The sequence below is a fragment of the Triticum aestivum genome, chromosome 7A (genome assembly GCF_018294505.1).
Source record: "Triticum aestivum cultivar Chinese Spring chromosome 7A, IWGSC CS RefSeq v2.1, whole genome shotgun sequence".
Lineage (NCBI taxonomy): Eukaryota > Viridiplantae > Streptophyta > Magnoliopsida > Poales > Poaceae > Triticum > Triticum aestivum.
The window spans coordinates 289,630,517-289,633,650 of NC_057812.1; the positions used below are offsets into that span (position 1 = coordinate 289,630,517).

The window sequence follows — 3,134 nt, forward strand, 5'->3', positions numbered from 1 at the left end:
TAGGGGAGGTGCCGATTGCGCTGACCGTTTGTCGGAGCTGCCCATGGGCCGGGAGGGGCCAGCAACGACATCCGAGATGCGCCGACGGGGAAGCTGCGGCTACGGCGAGGCTGCAGATTCGGAGCTGCTCCCGTGTCCACCTTGGACCGCTCCAAGGCGATGCGGAGGCCAAGCTCATACTCCAAATCCACCTCGTCATGGGAGCGGCTGCCGAAGCTCGACATTGCGCCGGATTCGGTTGGAATCACAAAGGGAATAGGAGAGGACGGAGCGAGAGAGGAGAGTGAGTGAGCTACGGTTTCAGACCGACGAGGCCGATGGGTTTTTTTATGGGACATCCGTGAGGCCAGTGGTAGGCTGGGCTTGTCAGGCGAACGCTCCCGACATGCCAGGGCCACCTCATATTCGCCCCATATTTGAACTGAATATGGGGGATGCCGGTCAGTTTGGGTGTTTGAGGTTCGTCTGAGGCGTTCGTCTAGATCGAAAAAAACATGACCGAACATTGACCGGACAGCTCGCCCAGACGTATGAGACGGTTTTAAGAAGTCCGGCCGTGGATGCTCTTACAAAGGAAATACTACGTATAGGAGACAACACCGAATTTCTGAGGCTCGCATCGGCATCGCAGCCTTTGACCCCCGTGACAGGTGGAAATCATTCGAGTCCGGCCTGGCTCGGCCGTTGTTGATCTCGCCGGCCGGCTGCGGTCGTGCTCGTGCCGCCCCCGCTTCGGCAGAGTAAAAATCAGCTGAGCGAGTGTAGACCGCGGTCGGTGGTGCTCGTGCCCACTTCGCCCTCCACTCTCCTCTCCCCCCTCTACAACCGCCCCACCACACCACACGGCCGCCTTTTCCTCCGCGTAGCCTTCCCACCATATTCCAGTTCGGCAAGCTCGCCAGTCACCAAGCTCCTCCTCCTCCACAGGAAAGCAACAGCGCAGCGCGGCTTCACTGGTTTCGCCCTCAATTCGAGAGCTAGTCTTGGAAGGCCTTCCATGGCTCAGCCGTCGCTGCTCCTCGGCTCTCCGGCATCGATTGTCCTCCTTATCACCTTCTTCCAAGGTATCGATCCACCCGACAGTTCATCCACTAGTGCTTGTGGAAGTGGTATTCTCGTTGGATTGGTCCTGATTTGGAGGCACGCGGTAGAGCTGCGAGCTTGGTTTTCGATTTGGTGAGCTGAGTGTTCGGATTTGTGTATTTTTTTCTGCGGCGCACAGGACCGGTAGTGAGCGCCATCACGTTCACCTTCGCCAACCGGTGCACGGACACGGTGTGGCCCGGGTTGCTCTCGGGCTCCACCTCGCCGCCGCTGGAGACCACCGGCTTCGCGCTCTCGCCGGGCCAGTCGCGCTCAATCTACGGGCCGACCGGGTGGTCGGGCCGCTTCTGGGCGCGCTCTGGCTGTAATTTCAACGGCGGCAAGGGCACCTGCGTCACGGGGGACTGCGGCTCCGGCGAGATAGAGTGCCGCGGCGCCGGGGCCACCCCGCCCGCCACGCTCGCGGAGTTCACCCTCGACGGCGACGGCGGGAAGGACTTCTATGACGTCAGCCTCGTCGACGGCTACAACTTGCCCATGCTCGTGCAGCCGTCCGTGCCTGGGTGCCCCGACACCGGGTGCCTCGTCGACCTCAACGAGCGCTGCCCCTCCGAGCTCCGCTCCGGCGGCGGCCTCGCCTGCCGCAGCGCCTGCGAGGCCTTCGGCAAGCCCGAGTTCTGCTGCAACGGCGCCTACGGGAACCCTGACACGTGCCACCCCTCCCAGTACTCGCAGCTCTTCAAGTCGGCGTGCCCCAAGTCCTACAGCTACGCCTACGACGACGCCACCTCCACCTTCACCTGCAACCACACCGATTACACCATTACCTTCTGCCCGCAGTCCAATCCTTACAGGTACTACCTTCCTCTGAATAGTTTCCGATGCTATGACAGTACGATCTAGTTGAAATCACAGTGTTGCAGATCTGAATGACTGAATCTGATTCAACTCAACAATGATATTTTCTCTGGGCTAGAAAATATAATGAGATTTTGATTCGGAATGGGGAATGGGGAAAGAAGAGAAAGTGACAAAGTTAGGCTTTGAGCAAGGAAAAGAAGCTTTGATTGATTGAGTTGTTCTTTCTTTCGCCTTTGTTCCATCCCCATCCCCACCTTGCATGTGGGGTCTTGGCGAGAAAGTTGCAATGACCTTTGAGTCTCTAATTAGATCAATCACCTTTGACGCTTCGCAGTGGCAAACCGAACAAGCACGCATTGCGGAGGCCGAGCCATGAGCAGCTTGAGGACGACGTGTGGCTGGCATCTTTGAAGAAAACCAGCGGCGCCGGTGGAAGCACCATGGCATCATGGTCGGCGTCCGGAGGTTTCCAAGCCGCCCTGGCAATTGCTGTGGCCGTCGTGCTTGCCGCGGCACAGGGGGGTCATCCCCGTTTCAGCTTGTTATGACCGGGCAAGGCAGGCGATTCTTCATCCCTAGGAGTGATCTGCAGAGGGTTTTTTTAGGATAAAAAAAGAGGATCAGAGCACTAGAGGAAGAGACGTGGATATCATGTTCTTTAGGCCTTTTTGCTTGTTGATAAAGAACATGACGCGTCCTCATGTTGGCAATTGTAGTTGTTCTAGTAGTGGCATTTCATATTGCTTTATTGCCTTTTTGAAAACATTGTTCTTCTGGTTATATTCATCTTTCTGCGCAATTTTTTTGTGGGGATCCTGATCAGTGCATCGTCACTAGGAGATCGCAAGCTTTGAAGTGGGAAGACTGTAAGATCTGAATATACTATTGCTCTGCCTTCTGAGCTCCTTTTTTTTGTAAAAATCTGAAATGCCTTCTTACAAGTGAAGCATGAAGTTGACCTGTGAGTAGCAATTATGTTCGCATAGGAAAACATAAAAAAAAGAAGCAACATTATGTGCAGATCCTGTTTGAGCTGTAAATCAATTTTCTGTTGTCACTGAAGTCTGAAGATATGATGTTCGGTGCTGAAAGAGAAAGAAAGCGAAAAGAGGAGGCAGTCAGGCGAAGATGTTGACTGCTGGCTGTTACTACAACTGATCATCTACTCGGAATACCAATTGGCGTTGCAGTATAATAAGCAGGGTTCCTTTTTTTTTTTTTTGAGGATA

At 54.8% G+C, this 3,134-nt stretch overlaps 1 protein-coding gene across 1 annotated transcript; it reads left to right on the plus strand.

Moving 5' to 3' along the window:
• Positions 1 to 633: 633 nt before the first annotated feature.
• LOC123152488 (thaumatin-like protein 1) lies at positions 634 to 2,826 on the plus strand. Its single transcript, XM_044572017.1, has 3 exons — positions 634 to 1,064; positions 1,223 to 1,898; positions 2,240 to 2,826. Exons 1-3 carry the CDS (start codon positions 998 to 1,000, stop codon positions 2,451 to 2,453), a joined length of 957 nt encoding a protein of 318 aa, XP_044427952.1. The 5' UTR covers positions 634 to 997; the 3' UTR covers positions 2,454 to 2,826.
• Positions 2,827 to 3,134: the final 308 nt, after the last annotated feature.

What these genes read in the sequence shown, in the direction of transcription:
- LOC123152488 (XM_044572017.1), top strand. Translation starts at nt 998, where the DNA reads ATGGCTCAGCCGTCGCTGCTCCTCGGCTCTCCGGCATCGATTGTCCTC. An exon ending in CCTTATCACCTTCTTCCAAG is followed by an intron (nt 1,065 to 1,222) that starts GTATCGATCCAC and finishes TGCGGCGCACAG; the next exon opens with GACCGGTAGTGAGCGCCATC. An exon ending in CCGCAGTCCAATCCTTACAG is followed by an intron (nt 1,899 to 2,239) that starts GTACTACCTTCC and finishes GACGCTTCGCAG; the next exon opens with TGGCAAACCGAACAAGCACG.